The sequence below is a fragment of the Phaethon lepturus genome, unplaced genomic scaffold, assembly GCF_000687285.1.
Source record: "Phaethon lepturus isolate BGI_N335 unplaced genomic scaffold, ASM68728v1 scaffold25598, whole genome shotgun sequence".
NCBI classification, from domain to species: Eukaryota; Metazoa; Chordata; class Aves; order Phaethontiformes; family Phaethontidae; genus Phaethon; species Phaethon lepturus.
Genome location: NW_010555871.1, coordinates 8,087 through 25,877, shown reverse-complemented (window position 1 = coordinate 25,877; position 17,791 = coordinate 8,087). Strand labels below are relative to the sequence as shown.

Here is a 17,791-nt window from a genome sequence, read left to right as displayed (position 1 = left end):
TCCCTACATTTCAGAGGTTATTAACACTGAACCCCAGCTTTACCATAGTGTTGACATCAGCTACTTCTTCAGCTGGCTCTATGGATAAGTAACCTGTTTCGATGGAGACACTGGTCAAGACTGTGGGAAGGCAGTAGGAACAGAACAGGTGGATAGAGAGCTTAAATGCTGAGTCAGTGATTGTGACTTGAAGCTTAGAGGGGAGATACAGATAAACCAGTAGCCAGCTGGAATTGTCAGATAACAGTACTGGAGTTTGTTTTGTTTCTGTTCTTGCTGCAACACAGAGTAGCTTGGTAGGCTAAAGTCTACTCTCTAGCCACCCCTGTTATTCTGGGTTTGGAAGTGCATTCAGGCCTGGGTTATAGCCTTTCATGTAGGGAGAAGAGGAGCAAGCATAATGCCTGTTCTGGACTCTAACCTAACTTGGAGGGAATGGGGTTGGGGAGAGAGAGAGGGAGGGAGCACGCAAGCCATGTGTGTGTTCAGTTCTTTGTGGGGAAGAAGATGGGAGTTGACTGTTGGTTCTTCCAAGTGTGTACAGTGTCTTGCTCGTTACTTGCATGTTTTCAGATCCATGGTCACTGATCTGAAAAAAGGTAAACATCTTGATCTCCAAGATGGCCATTTGGAATTTGGCTTAGTGAAAGCTTTTGATTTCATGTGTTTTAAAGTCCAGATCAATAAAGGGTCTTAAATGCAAGCTATTTAGCCATCCATACGTAGCCAGTATGGATGTAAGGAAGACCTCAAGGCTTTGGTTAAAATGTTAAGTATACCTCTTTTTAGAAAGAGATGAGAAAATCTCTTGTGTAGAAAACAGAATTTAAAGTAATACTGATAAAATACATGACCAAGTGAAGCTCTTTGAGGGACTTGATTTCAGCCTGTGAAATACGTATTAGAACCCTGAAGAGCTGATGTCTCGTATCACAGTTTCATGTTTGTTAGTCTGCACTGATCTACTCTAACCGCTTTGAAGTCGTGCACTAGAGATCCTGTGGAGTTTTGCTTTGTGGAGAAGTGTAGTTATTCAGAAATGCTGCATTCAGCCTTGTTGGTTGAAGCAGTATCACTTGTGCTTCTGACAAGGAAGCTTATGGATGGCATTGACATTGCATTCATTTACACCAGAATAGACCACTGATGTGTGCTCAATAGTAGGAGTCTGCTTTCAGTAGAGTAAATTAAAATACCCATAGGTTCACCCATAATTAGAAACTTCTATAGATACAGTGAGGCTTCTTTGAAACCCAGTCATTACATCTTGCTTGTGAGTGCTTTAATGCTAGCATAAGCTAGAGGTTATTTTGTGTACCAAGTTAGTAGGTGTAGGAGCATGTGTTTACTTTAATACATTCTGAACTGCTTTTGGCGGGTTGTTAAATGATTTAATATTGGGTTACATGAACATACAGAGGATGCTGTTTTGTTAATGCAGTTGACCTGACAGTGTGTATACAATATGCACATGGAATATGTTGTGACTGTGTACTTTAAGACTGTTTATGTATGTCTGTATTGCATAACTGTAATTTCTTTGGAGAATATGTAGACATACTGTAAGCACTGGATGAGTTGCACTTGTCCTTGGAGGGAAGTATGGCAAAAGAGAAGAGGAAAGACCTATTGACTAAAGCAGGGAAATGAGCGTAAAAGCAAATAAATAAAGAAACTGCTGTGACAGAAGCAGAATCTAACCTATCAGAGTAGTTCTCACACCAAAAAATCCATTTTAGACCATAAGCACTACCACCCCTTTGTGAATGAGAGCTAACTACCTGCGTAAAAGCTGGGTAGAAAAGTTAGAAAGGAATAATGAAGTTGACAAACCTTGTTTAGGTCTTAGTGTGGTTTCTTGGGTTTCTTGTACCCTTAAAGGAAAACAAGCTATTAAATGGGCAAAAGGAAGAAAATATGAATATATGAAAGTTTAAACAATGTACAAAATATATTTTAAAAGTGAATATTAACAGGAAAAGTAAGCAGCAGAGGAATTTCTTTGCTTTAAGTAATAACTTCCCCATTCTGACTGGGAACTGAGATAGCAGGAAAGTTTTTCTCTTCCAGTCTGTTAGGAGAACTTACTCTCATGTGTTCTTTGGTGATTTCAAAAATCTGCAAAAAACAGCTTGTCCAAATCTTTAACTAGGGACATCTTTCTTTGCTTCTTCAAGTCTGTGTTGCTTTTGAAAGTGATATGATACTTTTTTTGTCAAAGGAAATGTTGAAATTAGTGTCAAAAACCACAGTAAATTATCAACTTGTTTTCGTAGTAGTAACATTTAAATATCAAGCATTTTTTCTGAGCAAAATAAACTTAGAAGGCAAACACAAGTCAAGGTTAAACTGTGAATCTCCCTGCTTGCTGTTTTTACATCAATCCATCATTGTCTGTTGACTTTCTAAATCAACAGCCTGGTAGAAGGATTGTAGGGTCATAGTCTCTCTTATATTCAGATTTGCTGAGCCAATGATTAACTATACCACCCCATACTTGAAGTGCCAACATTGAGTAAAAAATACAGGAAATTGCTGAAACGGGGGAAGAGACTGTGCTGTACATGTGCCTGTTAGAAGGAGGAAGTTAGAACTTAAAAGCTGTTGTCTTTCTTGCAATTGCTACCTTCTGAGCAGTTACCACGTGGTTTCTTTGAGTTGCTGTGTAAGATTTGTGGTCCTACAGGTGACTAGGTTGAAAAGTCCAAGAATCTTTATGCCTGGATCAGGATCTTAAGTTACACATAAATATGATCTTCATAGCTACAAAATTATTTGTCAAAAGACTCTTAGACAGCATTTTGGTCCATGTTCTTTATCTTTGCACTGGATATTTGAAAGTGTCGATCACAACAAGAAAACGAACAGTTCAAATGTGACTGTGGACAAGTAATCTAAATACACAGACCAGCTCTGATAGAGATTCGTTGCCTTTATGTGGATACTGTGATTGCTGCTGTGCAAGTGAATTACATTAACTTTACTTTACTTTAGAGTTTCTTGTGCGTTACTTATCTTGTAAAGACCTTTTTTAGTGGTGAAACAATGTGTTAATATAGAGGGAGGGCTAATCTTTGCGATGAGGTCATCAGATAAGATGGAGGCCTTTGTTGTTCAAAGCAAAGGTGAAGTCCCAATAATATAGTCTTGGTCTCTTGGCTTTGCTATGAGGTGGTATTTTCATGCAAAGATCTATACTATGAGTAACATGAAAAGGCATCTTTGGAATTTGGGATGGTCTGCGGTTTAGTTTGGCTGATAAAAAATAAAAAAGAAATTCATCACTGTATGATTGTTTTTTATTCTGGAGCCAGATGATAAGCATATTGGGAGGGGGGAGAGCTTTATAAAGCTCTATTAATAATAATTGTACATAGTTCCTTGTTCCATAGCTAATGTTTAGCAGAATATGTAATAGGCTGCCTGTTCAACAAACTTTGGAGTTCCTTCAGATGAGAGGTGAAAGTAGTTCCTATTTTGTTCTTCTGCACTGTTTATGCCCCATACAGTCCTGAGTGTGGCCTGTTGCATTCCAAGTGTATTACGAATTGCTGGGGCTCCTGTGCCTAGCCATTATGTCAGGATGTATTACTGGAAACGAGGTAGTTTTCATCAAGGAAGCTAACTCCCTTTGGAAAGACAACTAGTGATCTTCAGCTTAAACTATTGCAGTCTTTTGTCGTTTATTAGGTTCTGCCTTAGCAATACTAAAAATAGTTGATCACAATAAAGAACACCTGGGAATACAAATTACAGTGTTTGTGTCTTTCTCCCCTCCTGCATTACTAATTAATGCAGATCAGGAGAGAAGAGAGGGAGAACTGGGAAGTTCAGACTAATTTGCAGGTTATTAGAAGCTTTTTCAGACCATACTATTTGGAGCCTTACTTTGTGCTAGTCAAGCACTGAAAAGAAGGCTTATCTTCAAATCGCATGAATTTTGAAAGAATGAACACAGTCCATGCTGACAGCAGTTTGAATTGCCAGACCTTCAACAGATATCTGCTGAGAATTTACCAATGATTTTCTTCTCTCAGAAAGTTTCCACATAGGCGAAATACTTGTGTTTCTTAGAGTGTTTAATTCATAATGCACGGCTGACATCCTAACCACAGCTTTCTGTATTCAATATTCAAACATTCTGCAAAACCTTGTTTCTTTCTTTCTTTTTTTTTTAAACATGTCAAGTCTGTATTTGCTTATTTGAAAAGAAGTTTAATGTCTTTTAACTGAACCAAAACCCACCACACCTTCAATTAACTGCACCATGGGAAAACTCATACTGAATAGCATACGTTTAGTAAAAATGGAAACAAAGGAAAACAAGTCCCATAGTATAGTCTCACTTGTAAGTAGCATTTCCTCTGCCACATATATTTTTCAGAATAATTTACTGTATTTTTAAAACTAGGCTTGTTCTTTTGTCTAGTGGATTGAAGCAGAACTTTGTGGATTAGTAAGAAGCACTTGTGGGTCATAAAAATAGGAAATTACTTCAGAAGCTGCTGTATGCATAGAATAACTTTTCAGTTTATTTGTAAAAGAATAACATAAACTCTAATCCCAGTTAATACAGAATCTGTTCCAATGAACTTTTAGCTATTCTGAGAAATAGATGTGGTTTAGACCATGTTAATAATGTAAATTTGGTACAGTAGCCATTTTTAAGCAGTCTTTAAAAAGGCACAATAGATTTTTTTTTTTTGCTATATGCATTTTTTTAAATTGTGAAATTTCTATTTTTAAAGTTCTGAATGAATGCACACAACTGTATGAAAGATAAAATTACTGCTGTCATTTTTAGAGAAGAAATAAAAGTCGATTGAATGTACAGGTACCTGTTGCTTGTTATTAAGGTAACAGTGTGGTTTGGTATTATTTCCCATCTCAGAATGACTTCTTTTGTGCAAATAGTACTGGGCAGTCAACATTTTGTATCCCTGAGCAAACTAAACACAAAATGTTGTAGAAGATCTTAAGGTTTAACTTTGCATTGTCTTCAAAATATACCATAGTTTAAATGACCATTTTGACAATTTTATCTTAGATACTGAGAGCAAAAGTGTACTGCTTTTTCATAAAGGAAATTATGATGAAAGAGATTTGACTGCAAATAATGTGTGGATTCTACTTTACTGTGATCTGAGAAAAATCCTGAGACTACTTACTTAAAGTATGTAGTATAATGGTAGCTTGAGCAATAATAAGTTAAATGTTAAGTCTTGTGAATTTGTATCTTCTTTGGATAAAACCCGCATATTTCAGGGCTCGCTCCTACTTACATCTGTTGTGTAAAATCTCTAGAGATTAAAATAAAAATAAAGTATCTGTAACAATCTATTATAACAAAAATAAGTACTATTATTAGCAATATTAAAATTATGATAGTAATGAAGACTCAAGGTAAAAGACTACCTCAGCCCTCTTTCCATGGAAGAAAATTGCTAGCAGTAAATATGTACGCAATGCTGATGTTAATATTAAACAAACATATTTCTAAATACTGTATTAATAACATGATGTGTAGAAATGCTTTCTAAGCAAGATTATACTTGTAAAAGTAGGGAATCTTCAATGTATTCTTATTTTAATTTTTTTTATTCAGAAAATAAATGCTAAGCTTCATGATGGAGTGTGTCAGCATTGCAAAGGTATCTTGGAGTGGCGGGTAAAATTCAGCAAGTACAAACTACTATCAAAACCTAAAAAATGGTGAGTTAAGACACTTTGCGTTAATCACTGATAGTGTGGTTTGTAAACTTTTTGGAAAATATTCTAGTTTTGGAAACTCACAAGTAGTAGCTGCTACTATATGAATTCTTCAAATTTGGTGTCTGCAATGACAATATATATGCAGTGTTAATTTTCTAATTCATTAGTCTTTTATCTTAAACTTTTGCAAAGAAAATGCAGTGGAAAAGCAACTGCTTCCCTCTTCGCTGTTGAAATGCTTGAACTGTGTCCTCCTGAACAAATCTGAATCAGTTGCAACACAATTTTCCAAGGCCTCCTTGGAAGTCAGTACTAGAGAAATCTGAACATCTCTTAGCTTTTGTAGTACACCAGGACTATCTAATAGAGAAATGGGGAGAGGAAGGCTTTAATTTTGTATCATATCAAAACTCATCAGCAACACTGTTCGCAGCATTACCGAGGCCTCAGTTTTTACAAACTGTTTGCAATACATGCATTTCATTACCTCTTAGTATGTTCTTTCTTTTTGTGTATGAAACTGTAATCCTAAATACTAAATGATAGTTTGCATACAGTTCTGGATTAGGTGTTTTTGGGTAAGTACATAACAAAGGTGATAAATATCTTAAAATAATTTCTAGGTTGTGATAGGTTAATTTTCTGAAGTGGATACGCTCTGCTTCCTTCTTACTTGCTCAGCTGCAGAGGTCCTTACCTCTGTGGCTGCAGACACAGTGTTTCAACAATGAAATGTTGAAAAGCAACTACAGCTGGGCTGTGGTGTATGATACAGCCCGTTTTGTTACAATAGTTTGCTCTGCGTTTGTGTGTTGTTCTCAGTTATATCCTTCTGAAATACTTATGCACTGCTTGAAGAGATTTTGTAAATGTATGTATTCAGTTCCCTGAATGACAGTATATTTTATTTTGATTTTTAGTGGATTAAAAGAGAAGGAGTGTTTGTTCATACTATATCCCTCACTTGTGAAAAGTTTTACTTTTTAATATGAAACCATATGAAACAAATATTTTGGGTTTAGTAAACAATTTTACCCTTTCATATAAAAAAAAAGATTAGGTAGAAGTCTCACTGGTTCTCAAATTAAACATCTGGGTTCTATTTACCCTGGATAAAGTTGGAATTTGTCTTTTTTTCACTCTTTTCTCAAATGACTATGTGCAACCTGTTTAAAAGTAATGAGCTGTAACAAATCATGTAGTGGTGGATCTGGTTCCTTTGCCTTTTCTCTGCCTACCCCCAAAGGAAAAAAATCAGGCAAAAAAGCATGTAAATCAGAGAAGCATTGGAAATAAAAAAAGCTGCTTATGACAGAATATGTGATGTTTTCAGTTTTGAGTAAGTAAATTGGCCTGCAGACCATTCTAGCTCTACAGGTGGTGGTTTCTAGCCCAGCCTACAGGAGTACAATGGCTGAGTGGGCCACTGTTCTGAAAGGACAAGATCATGAATGTACTCAATGAGTGAAGCTTCTAGGTGTAGTAAACACACTATAGACATTAGAGATGTGACTACGTGGTAAAAAATGAATTCTTCATGTCACAGACGATGGGAATGGAGGACTTATCTGTACCTCAGCGTATTTTTAGTTTTTTAACACCTTCAAAATTATGATTGCTAGTACAACTACAAGTTATCCATTCTTTACTTTTATTTCAAGTATTTATTTATTACAAATTAAACTCTGTAAAAAAAAAAAGTCTATTCACCTTTCATTGATAGTGGCCCTGTTTGGTGTGACACGGCTGGGAAGAACTGTAGGCATTTTTTAATACTAATGCAACTGAACATAGAAGAAAGAAAAAAAAAACTAAGTAGGTATTTCCATCCATATGGCATCTAAGTGTGGGATTTAACTGGAGGAGAGGGACCAGAAACACTAGGCAGTTCAGACTTTGCTTTTGTCAAATGTGTCCTGCGGCAATTCTTGTGATTTTACAGCTTCTTAAGAAATTAGATGTGCATATCTTAATAATGAAAGCTCAGCAGAGCCTAGATGAAGGTAGTAGGGAGAAGGCGGTAGTGCTTAAGAATGGCATTTGAGAAAGCAAGGAAAAGTTCTGTTTCACTAGATGCTAGTTAGCGCATCTTTCTTTATAAGGCATGCAAAAACACTTGATATTTTTCTTTAGCCTATTTTAGCCAAGTCTGCAAATCCGCTGTTCAGAACTGTATGCTAAATCTTTCTTGACAGACTTCTGAGTGCCTGAGGAACCAAGAAAGAATAACTTTTAGGACAGCTGCATTACATAGGTTACATAGTTCCAGGTTCTCTTCTCCAAAAACACAAGGCTTTAGAAGTGTCAGCTGAATTATGTTAAGCTATAGCATTTTAAATATGACAATCTACAGAGTTTTATCATATCTTGAAAAAGAATACCCAAAAACCTTTACATAATAAGGTTGGGTTTGTTCAGAATACAGTTCCATGCAGGCTTGTGTTCATAGAAAGCTTTGATTATACTCTGAGGAGTTCAAGAGGAAGACATTGTAGTGTTTGAGTTGAAAGCTTTCTATTTGTAGAATGCATGCACCTTTTTATACCATATTTTTATTTTATCATGAAACCAGAAGAAGAAATTATGCAGCTTTTAAAGTAAAACTACCTACTCAAATGAATGAAAAGATTTCTTTTGTCAACTTCTAAATATAAAAATTCTTGATTTTATGTTTCTCCTTCAGTTCTTTTAATAATTCTTCCTGAAGAAGTTAAAGGAGAGGGAAGACAGGCAATGATTTTGATAGTGCTGCTTGTTAAAACACCAATTGTTTCATATGAAACTGGCCTATAACATGCTGTTATCCTTTTTTGAAGAGTATGTTTACATTGTCTTTGAAGACAGAATTTTTAATAAGTGCCCATAAATATTTTCTTCATCATGTTTTCTTTCTCTTCATAGTGTGAAGTGCCTCCAGAAGACTGTAAAAGATCCTTACCATATTATTTGTCGACCATGTGCTAGTAAACTAGAAGTTTGTGCTAAATGTGGAAAAGAAGAAGAAATAGTAATTCCGTAAGTAGCTCATAGGTTACACAGTTTCAGTACTGCACTGTTTCTTCCCCTTTTAATAAAGCTTGTTTGGAAACTGCCAACAAGCTGTTGTACTTTACACCATATTCTGAATAATCCTGACAGGAATCAGTAGGAGTCATTACCCTCACTTTCTTCTGCTGAAACTAGGGATAAAATGCCTATTGATGTTAGCGAGCCTGGGCCGAAAAAATTCTTACTTGGATTAGACACTTTATTTTGATACTAAAGGGTAAATTGCATATTTTCCTTAGGAACAAAGCACTCAAAATGAATTTCAGTATAAAGCATCATAAAATATGCATAAGCCAATTTACTGTTTGCATTTTGTCTGGCATTTCATGATTCAGTTACTAGTGAACAGAAAAACTAAACGAGCTGATATTGAGCACAGTTACTGCAACATATTTATCAGGCTTTTGGTTTTTTTATTCTTCTACTAAAGTTCTCTTTTGTAAATTAATATGGGATGCTCAATAGTTTGTGACAACTGGCCAGCAGTTGGTTGGTCAAACTGCTCATTTATTTCTTTATTTTTTATTCACTGATTCTTTTTCCTTTACTGTCTTTTACATCTTTCCTATTCGACATGAAAGTAACTTCAGATTATTGTCCGTCTCCTTCTCCTCCCCAGCTCCCACCCCCTTCCATCCCCAGGAGAATATTCTACCCTCCATCCCATTCTTTTTTAAAAGAAAAATAAATTCCAAAAGAGAGCGGTGATAATATCCTCTTGCTTTCTGCAGGATTGATAAAGGACAAGACAGAACTGAGAGTGTGACTGTTAAAAATGGCCAAGAGACCAGTGCTTTGGAGGACGAGCTGGATTTTGATACAAACTTTGGCAGTACAGACAACGATGAAGATTCTGATGTGCTTGAAGAACATTTTAAAAGTATGAGTTTTGAAAGGACGGCAATCTAAACAGTTGAGTTTATAGGAGAGACTACATGCAATCAAAAGTCGCAAACCAGTGCTTGCCTTAATGCTCTGAAAACCTGATTTGACATCTAAGGTGCTTGCGTATAGATGTTGGCAACGTGTATTATGACACTTGTTGGGGCTTTTGTATAAGTAAATATTGTTTCATATTAAGAGCATAATTTCTTGTGAGAAGATTCAGAAATTGAGTCTTTAAGCATATTTATTTCTCGCATACATGTAACAACTTCCTGTTTCTCTGGAATAAAACCTCTTTGTGTAATTGTTCCAAATTCAGTATTGCACGACTGTTGTATTGCCACTTGGAAAGCTACATTAAAGTCTAGAATAAATACAGAGTCTTGTCATAAAAAGGAAGAGCTAAACCAGCTGTAGTAGTTTGCTGAAAGAAAAACTTGTGACTTCTGTCAGTGAGTTTCCAAATAGGGTCAAAATACAAAGTGGTCATTACCCTTATGCCTGTTGTTTCTTCTCTGGGGAAAAAAAGAGAGCCTAAATGCCATCACCCGTAGAGTTCATGAGCAGTTAATGCTTATTTACCATATATAAGTATGCATTACAAATTTGTAACCTTGTTACTACCAATGTTTTGAAAAGGAAAAAAAGAATGAAGACTTTTTAGAATTTCTCATAACAGGTCTCATGCTTTCATTTCATTTGACTGCAGATATAATGTAGTTTGCTTGGATATGAAAACACTTGTGTAGTGATGCTTATGTAGTCAGTGTCTTCCCGATTTTCAGTTCTTTCTAGGGGTTATTTCAATGTAGAATAAGCTCTAGGATTTAACTGAGTTTTCAGTAACTTTTACAGGATTCAGGATGGTTTTATTTCTAATGTATTGTCTGCTGCCTCTGTAAATAAAGCTGAAGAAGTACTTCCTAGTAATAAAATGGTTTAACCTATGACAATTTACTGTGCCATTACTAACCACGTAACAGCTACACATCTGCTTTGGGGTTCTGCCAGATTTGCAGTAGAGGGGACAGAAAAATTTAACTCCAGAGCTACCTTCTTCAAATGAACTGTGAGGGACTTCAGCTCTGGGATTATTCCACACCTCTCTCCATGGTGGAGATACTGAAACTTTATCCTTTGAGTAGAGATAGCCACCCTGTGGCTGCTGTAGTTGACCTTAATTTAAAAAAAAATCTAGTTGCCAAGTTGTGGGGTACTAAGACACTCAGCAGTTAATAGCCTAGAAACTGTTACGATTTAAAGAGTAACTTTATTATTTAGTATTGACAATGACAGGGAACAGCAAAATTCTTGTAATCAGCCATGGAACAGTGAGCTCTTACTGTTTTTTCTTGATTGTGTAGGTGCTTGTCACTGTGACTAAGGCCTTAGCAATAAGTTTTTTCTTTCATTATTTTTTATTTATTTGGATTTGTCTTTCACTTTTGTATGGTACAAAAAAAACCTTTTACCTTTTCTAAACTATGTCTAAGTTTGTATCTTGATATCTAAAACATGCTTTTGTAATGATCTCTGAGGACTAGTAATCGGCTTGGTTTCTTCTTCATTTTTGTGTTTGTGGGTTTTGTTGTTGTTCCCTTTCCATGCTGCCCTTCTGCTATTGAAGAATTTGATTCCCTAAGTTAATTTTAATTTTTCTGTCACATGTAGGTCTTTTGCATAGGCACATTTTTGCTAAGTGTTTTGTGATAACCACTAGCACTAAACGATTGAAAAACGTTGTACTGGTCTTCTCTGTTCCCATGATGCATCGTGACTTTTATAGCTTTTCACTGAGACAAAGTCTAAAGTTTACCCAGTCTTTGGGTGGTATTCTGTTTCCTTCTGGTGTTATTACATAGTTGTTTGCAGTCATGATGACCCAAACAACCCATCTCTTTTCTCCACCCACGCTATAAATGTGTTGTTTATAAGCTAAACCGCTAGTTTTGTGACTAAATATACTGGTTCTTTCACTTAACTGCAACTAACGAAAAACAATAAGTTTCGAAGTTTAGAATTTGTAGAAGGGCAAGAGGTGCTTAGTGGCAGAAATGGAAGTTGTCTAGTGTGTTTAGAATTGACTGGAAATTGGTCTGAAGGTCATGTTGCATTGACAGAGAAGTCCTCACAACAGGACAGCAGTGACATCTGACTTAGTGTGACATCGCCTGTTGTCCTGCTAGTTGACGTCAATAAAGACAGAGTGAACAAGGAATATCCCCCACACATGCTGCAGATGACCGGGCCAGGTGGTAGAAGGGAGTTAATAAGTAATCTGGAGTTAGCTTCAGAAAGGGTCTCTCTGAAGGGGAAACCATGAGTGTCATCAACAGTGAACCTGGCTTTTGAAAGTGACATACGTATGGGAAATGTTCTTCCACTTGGAAAAATTAGGTAATGGCCTAGCCCTTTGCCCAAAGGTGAGAGGAAATCCTGAAACAATAGGAAAATGTGTCATGGAACTGGCAGGAGCTGTATAATGAGAAAATAAGGGGAAAGGCTCTCTTCCCAAAGTGGTGATACAAGCTGTCAGTGCTGGGAAAGAGCAATGCCACACAGATGGGCAATGTGTAGCAACAAAACACAAAACATTAAGGAAAGTCCTCTGAAGTTAACATTTTCATGTCACACAGCTAATGCTCTCTTCAGAGTTTAGGTGGGCAGTTGATGATACTACGATTGATGAAACTTTGCTGTGAGTGAGCACAGCTGCAGTGGTGGCTGGCTGGTGTTAGTCAAAGTTAGTCTGAAGACAGCTTTTGATTTTGGCAAGCTTTCTGTCTTTGGTTGTAACTGCAGTTAAAAGATACATGCAACTAAAACCATGTACAATGGTGGTTGTGAGTCAGCATGCAAAATTGCTAACAGACTTTGGGCACATTTGCTATTATAGGAAAAAGGAGTTTGTCTTTTACTGACGACACCTCTAACAGGAATAAAAGGAACAATTTTAGTTTTCTTGTTTAATTTTGACTGAAGTTAGCATATATTTGCAATTACAGTAAGATTATTTTTCTAAGACAAGTAATAGTTATAAATTACAACGGAGGTTTTTTGTGAAGAACTTGTTGAACAGAGGCTTATGCAGGGGCAGAACCCCTTTAAACCTTCGTCTTCAGTAAAATCATACATAGATGAGAAAATATTTTTTTCATAGGAAAGGAAGGAGGTCAAAAGTCATCAAAAATTTCTGAGACAAGCTTTAGGGTAGTTGCGTATTTGGAGTTTCTAACTGAGATTTTGAAAGGCTTCTTCCTCTTCTTTCACAAAGAATAATGAATCTGTGTTTGTAAACTTCAAAAGAGAGGATATAATAATACCACCATGCCTGTAGGATATTGAGATGCAATTTAAATGATCTACCTAGGATGGCTGATGGGGGGTTTCAGGAATTTAACTGAACCTTGTGGGCCTTACCCAGCATTACTGAAGAAGAGAATGACAGATGTTAATAATTAGTCATCTGAAGAATAAAGGAGATGCAGTGATGCTGCTGACATGGTTGGATTCCTTTTAACTGATTGTCCTTAGGAGCGTTACCAGTTCTTGCTTAGTGTGACTCAACATTGACAGTAATTAATTAGATAATGGACTGTTGGCAGACATGCGAGATGATTCTCACTTCACAAGGGGAAATGCTTATCATAGGCTTGAGCTGTCAGAACTTGTCATTGTTGACTTGTACAGGTTTCCAGAATACCAAATTCCCATAAATAAGGATTTCTTAGGACAGTCTGAATTCCTTGCAGCATGAGGAGACTCCAGTATGGACACAGTGCTGCCTCCGAGCATAATTCCTTAATAATCTCTCTCAAAGTTCACAGGCATCTCTGAGATATCCTGTCATCAAATGTTTTGAAGTATCAGGTGATACAAAAAGCATTGCCCAGTGATTGACTTCTAGTTTTGCATGGGCTGGGCTCTTCTATTCTTGGCTACTGATTAATCTGTGTTCCTCTAAAGTACTAAAATAATACCATCCTGTGAAGGTTTGTAGGACTACTGGTTAATTAGGAAAAGGATGGCTTTTTTTCTCCCTCTAATGCGCATGTACTTGGATGCCGAGATGCAAATCGTAGCATTAGCAAGGAAAACAGAGCAAAATACAGCAGGTAGTCAAATCTGAGCCACCTTGTAACTCTCTGGCCCTACAATTGTGTTTTCTTTGCTCAGGAGTTCTCACAAGCAAACGGATGCTGATAGAAAATACAATTGTAACTACCTCTGCTTATAGGAGGCATCAGGCTGACTTACAGAGGCGATGAGGAAAGGTTTGTATGGGAATGTATGCATGGGAAGACATTCTTAATCAGATGTTTAGGGAGCTGGTCATGCACACTGTCAGCATCTGTTTCACTTCAGTCTTCTGCCTACTTTTTATCTGAAAGCTGTTAAAAGACAAAGCTGTGTATGAGGGAGAAAGTATGTGCTCTGCATACATGCTGTCATCACATACAGTGAGTGTTTAAAGTAGGGTTCCTAAACCTCAAAACTGTTGAAAATACACTAGATCTATAATAGATCCATCTAGGGACTGATGACACATTCCCAGACAAATTACCTGTAATGGACTAGAAATGAAATATTTGGCGTATTTCACATAGCAGATTTTCCTATTGGAACCTCTAAAATAGTTAAGGTGAAATCACACTGGAGTTCTCTCTTTTTCCTACTGAAGTCAGTGAGAAAACAACTATTTGTAGTAATAGGGTTAGGATAATTCAGTCATCAATAAGAAGCTTGAATTTGAGGATCTGAAAACGGGCTGAAAACCACACCCAACAGAGTTAGATTCTACCTGAATTTCAGCTATATGTAGCATCTGTACTTTCATTTGCCTTTGATGTATATCTTTAGAAACACAAGTTAAAGGGGTCTGGTGTAGGGTCATTACTAGAAGTGCTTTGAAAGCAGTACCAAATATTTTAATATTTTTCTTAAAAAAGCAAGACAGAAGACCATATTTTTGTACAAAGAATATATGGATTATGCATGTTCCTGATTTCACTGGAAATCTCTCTTTTTAGGACAGCTTGCATTTCTGAGTCTCAAGTTTTTCAAAATGCTCCTTGCACTTGCCTTGCTGTTTCCTAAATTCTATGTGAGGAAGTGTGACATAGCATTCTCTGGGAATGGCAAGTATCTCGTGCTCAAAGGATGATAACTCTTCAGTAGTGGCTCAGTCTTCCTTATTATAAGTTAGTGGTGGAACCTCCCAGAATGCAACAAGCTTGCACCTACATTATTTGGACAAAAGACATAATATATTCTTTAGGTTATAAAACTGCAATCCTATGCTCTGAAAAGACTACAAGGAATTTGGCATAAATGTCTAGCAAGACTGATGCTGTTACGCCAAAACCTTCCTATTTTAGGGAAGTGTTACATGAAGGGTTAAGCCATCTGAAAACTATGCTGTGACTGGAATTTCAGAGCTATTGTTTTTACTGTGTTTCAGTAGAAAGTTTTTTACTCTTTCCAGTTTTTGCATTATCTTGGGTTGCATTTGGGTATGAGTAGTACGGACATTATGATCTCTCCGCATCAAGAAAGAATTACATTTTGAACCACCACATTCAGCTAGTTGCTGCTTTCACATCCTCACAGCTGAACTTCTCTCTAAGGTCTGTGGAGACCAAACAAAGATGATGGCTAAGTTACTTCAAAAAGCCACATTAGCAAGCTGCGTGGCTGTGACAAAAAAAGGACCGTAGCGCTCACCCAGCACACTTCAGCAATGCATCCCGTTGGGCATTCTTGTCTCCTGCCACTTCGAGCACATGGCAGTCCAGGCCTCTTTCTACTATAGAGGCTGGAATTAAAAGCGTGCATTGTTCTCCCACTGAGCAGAGACATTTTGCTTGCCACTAATGAGAACACAGTGTGTGGCAGAAAGAAAGGTAATGTATATACCTCTAGTCTTTAAATGGAGGGAAGGGTCTCTGCCAAACACCTGAGGGTGTCAGGCAGGGTGCCCAAGCCAGGTCTGTCCAAAACGTCATGTAGAGAAAGAGAAAAAAAAAAAAAAAAAAAGGAAAAAAAAAAGAAAGAAAGCTTCTAATTGAAATAAACGGCACCAAGCTTGTGAGTGTGGAAATGCAGAGGTTCACACAGCCTGCAACTGCCTCTCTTCATCTTCACAGTCTCCAGCTGTCACTGCAATGTGCATGGAAATTAATCCAAACAATAAACCTACATCTTTACCTTATTTAGCCTGACAACAAGTTAGTGTTTATTGCCCCCTAGCATGTTAAATGAGATTTACAAGCAGGCTCCAATGAATGAAATACCATGTTGCTGTTTCAGTTATCTTAATTTTAGGTGAAAATGAAAGAAACTTAAATGAAACTTTGTCATGAGCAGTAACTATTCTGTAATGCACTTGTTCTCCTGGGGCCTAGATGGAAATTACCTAAACAGAATAATTGAGATTAAGAATGGTCTTCATGGAACTGAAGTTAGACCTTCACAGTGACAAAATACAGAGTTGCCACAACTTTACCTCAGTAATTTGATGGGCTTTTTCATTACTCTCTTTTTTTCCCACATTAAAGCTATGTTTGACATTCGTTACGCTGTTGCGGGTAGCTCTGTTCTGCACAAAGCTACTACTTTAACACCACCACATCCGAGTCGTGGTGTTCTGCAGCTGGCACTGCTTCGCTCCATCCTAAAGGTAAGCAGTGTTACATGGGAGCTTGATTTACGGAGCTTGAGTAAACTATATTGGTGGTTAAATATATTTTCCCTAACTGATTTAACATCAAGACAGTCCGCTGGGCGTCACATTTGACTCATTTTGACTGAGGGTTGGGTTTTTTTTAATGTGTGTGTTTTTATTTACGGGAATGCTTTGCTACCTCATTATTGTTAAGGGCCTCAAATCTGTGTGGCAGTTGCTGTTCCGGAGTAATACTGCGTAAATCAGTTTCTTAGGGAAGATGCATGAGGTCACAGGAGCTACAAGGCCAGCAAGAGACTAGCAGCAGAACCCAAAACTCTTACATTCTACTCTGCTGCCTTACCCATTTGATTTTGCTGCTCACCGAGTGACTTCTACACACGATGCGATGTACAAATGAGAGGTATGATCTTGTGTAGACTAAGAATGTAAAAAAAAAAAAAAAAAAGGAAGTTAGCACTTTCTTTTTCACTTAATAAATGTGAAACAAAGAAAACGGTGCTGAAAAACCCTTGTGATCAAAAACCGGCACATATGCTTGCCAGTGACGTACGGCGAACAGCTGAGCAAAGATGCAAGCCCTTCTGGTGCTGCTTTTACTGTCGTCCTCCCGTTTCTCTCTCGGAAAAGCTCCCTTACAACACCAGGTGTCACTGTGACAAAGTGAAAAGGTTGGCTTGGACGTTGGCTTCACACTGCGTGGCGATCATGGCTGTAAAAACCACCAGCGACCTCAGGGCTCCCGGCTGGGTATCTCCGAAGCGCTCTGCTTTCACGCCCCGGAGGCGGCCGGCCAGCTTCCATCCGACTCCCCCGACCTGTGCAGCGAGCTGCGGCGCGGACGGCCTGCGCGTCTAGCAAAGTCTGCTCTGGAGAGGAGCTTGGATCAAGTGTGGACACCTGAGCTGGGAATTCTGCTTTTAATTTGGAGTCTGCTTTTAGGGAAAGCTTAAAAGGCCTTGCTTCCCGGCTTGGCCTCCATACCTGCAGCTGCAATACCACAAGCAGGCAAATATTAGATTTTCAGAAGTCGGTGCTAACATGCTCATTCAGTACCCTGGCCCTCTGTCATCTAAGTTTAAAAACAACACCACTGCACAAACCACACATCAATCACACCAAAGCAAGAATTACACATTCACGTATTAAGCTCAGCTCGTGATTTTCCTCAGAAGTCTTGGAAAATTGGTGTAGAGTGATTGAGAGAGAAAGAAGCCTGAAAATGAAAAGTGTTGCCACCAAATGACATCTCACCCAGAACACTTATTTTTTTAAGCAGCAGCTTCTCAGGAGCACTGCTGAGCTGCTAACTGGCAGGGTCTCAAAGTAGGTGTGTGTCAGGGCCAACAAAACTTCTGTTCTTCAGTTAGTGGAGAACAAGAGCAGATGAAGAAGAGTTGGTTCGGCTTCCTGCCTTGAATTCCACCTCAATAAGCACCCGCTCATTGACTGTGTGGGCCA

The 17,791-nt window shown here is 37.7% G+C and overlaps 1 protein-coding gene across 1 annotated transcript in view; it reads left to right on the top strand.

Annotated features, from left to right (window-relative positions):
- LOC104624840 (chromosome unknown open reading frame, human C9orf85) overlaps positions 1-9,669 on the top strand; it is a 12,620-nt gene extending 2,951 nt beyond the window's left edge. The window contains exons 2-4 of the mRNA XM_010292306.1: positions 5,606-5,712; positions 8,614-8,727; positions 9,492-9,669. Coding sequence (XP_010290608.1) covers positions 5,606-5,712; positions 8,614-8,727; positions 9,492-9,669 — 399 coding nt within the window. The remainder of the gene's footprint in view (positions 1-5,605; positions 5,713-8,613; positions 8,728-9,491) is intronic.
- Positions 9,670-17,791: the final 8,122 nt, after the last annotated feature.